The sequence below is a fragment of the Ceratina calcarata genome, unplaced genomic scaffold (genome assembly GCF_001652005.2).
Source record: "Ceratina calcarata isolate Rehan_Ccalc_2016 unplaced genomic scaffold, ASM165200v1 scaffold4517, whole genome shotgun sequence".
NCBI classification, from domain to species: Eukaryota; Metazoa; Arthropoda; class Insecta; order Hymenoptera; family Apidae; genus Ceratina; species Ceratina calcarata.
In genome coordinates, this window is record NW_017169119.1 from 1 (window position 1) to 1,448 (window position 1,448).

A 1,448-nucleotide genomic window follows, 5' to 3' on the forward strand; every position below is an offset into this window, starting at 1 on the left:
TTTTAATTAGTAAATTCTTTCATTACCAAAGACGCGGTATTAGGAAATGTAGTATATTTTATACTATAGACTTCATGTGAGAGTTTTAAATATAAAATCCATGTTTAAGATACTTTATTATTAATGAAAAGTAATCGATGATTATATGCTATATTTTTACGTTCATTTGATATAAAATACTTCAAAAGACAATATGACACATAATGCAAGATTACAAGAATTCATGCGAATTATGTTAGTTTATAACGTGAGAATTGAGAAAGTATGGAATTGTGAAATTGTTGACTAGTGTAATTGAAAGATTGTTCATGTGTGCAGGAATCAAATTTGGCGGGGAGAGAGAATGGAACTATTGCTGGCAGAACTATCAGAAAACTCAGGTGCCCAGCGAGAAGAGAATAATGTTACAGGCGCTAGGAGCGACGACGGACACTTGGCTGTTACAGCGCTATCTCTTACGATCGTTGAATCGAGAGATGGTGCGATCGCAAGATGTCGAGACTGTTATAGCGTCTGTCGCGACCAATTCCGAAGGTCAATTCCTTGCGTGGCGTCACCTCAAGGCGTATTGGCCTCAGATACACGCCTTATTCGGGAATGGATCACTCACGATGGGAGGACTCATATCTGTCGTGATCTCCGACTTTTTCACGGAGTACGATTACCATGAGGTAAGTTCGAACACTGTTTTATCCTGTTTAAAACTATTAATGCATAATGCGGTAATGAACACATTCAATGCATAATTTTATAACACTCAATGAATGAATAAACATAATTAAATTCTTCTAACATTGATTTCGATATTTTCATTTGAAACATGAAGACACGTTGTAATAAAAATAATTTTGTCAATTTTCAATAAAAATGAATCTAACGTTACACCAGGTTTCGGAATTCTTTAAAAACGTGGACGTTGGGAGCGGTCGACGGGCGTTAGAACAAAGCCTAGAAACAATCAAGTTCAATATACACTGGGTGAAAGAGAATGCGGACACCGTCGATCGATGGCTTATAAACTATTTGAACGTTCACACGAGTTAACCCCTCATTTATCGGGAATGGGACAAGAATGACGCGAAATTATCATGCAGTCATTCCATAACGGCTCTTACTTTTCTCATGCTGCTCGTCGATACATGATAATACATTCGAAATACGAATTGTATGTACTTTCATATAACGACGACTCGCTGTAGGAAAACGTAAGACATTTGTTACTGTCTCTCTGAATCGTTCATTTACCATTTAGATATACATATATGTATACATGTATGTATGTGCATGTAGAGGGTGTCTGATTTTCAGTTACTTTACATCATTATTATGACATGTAACAAAAATATGTAGAAGTATGATATTAATTTTTTTTTAAATCAACCTTGTCTTTTATAAATGTAGTCATCAACTATTTTTACTACATATAATAATAACGTAAATAAAAAGTG

At 35.0% G+C, this 1,448-nt stretch overlaps 1 protein-coding gene across 1 annotated transcript; it reads left to right on the plus strand.

Moving 5' to 3' along the window:
- The first annotated feature begins 276 nt into the window (after positions 1 to 276).
- Positions 277 to 1,439, plus strand: LOC108627274 (aminopeptidase N-like). Its single transcript, XM_018028452.2, has 2 exons — positions 277 to 671; positions 889 to 1,439. The coding sequence occupies exons 1-2, from the start codon at positions 309 to 311 to the stop codon at positions 1,042 to 1,044; spliced, it is 519 nt and encodes a 172-aa protein (XP_017883941.2). The 5' UTR covers positions 277 to 308; the 3' UTR covers positions 1,045 to 1,439.
- Positions 1,440 to 1,448: the final 9 nt, after the last annotated feature.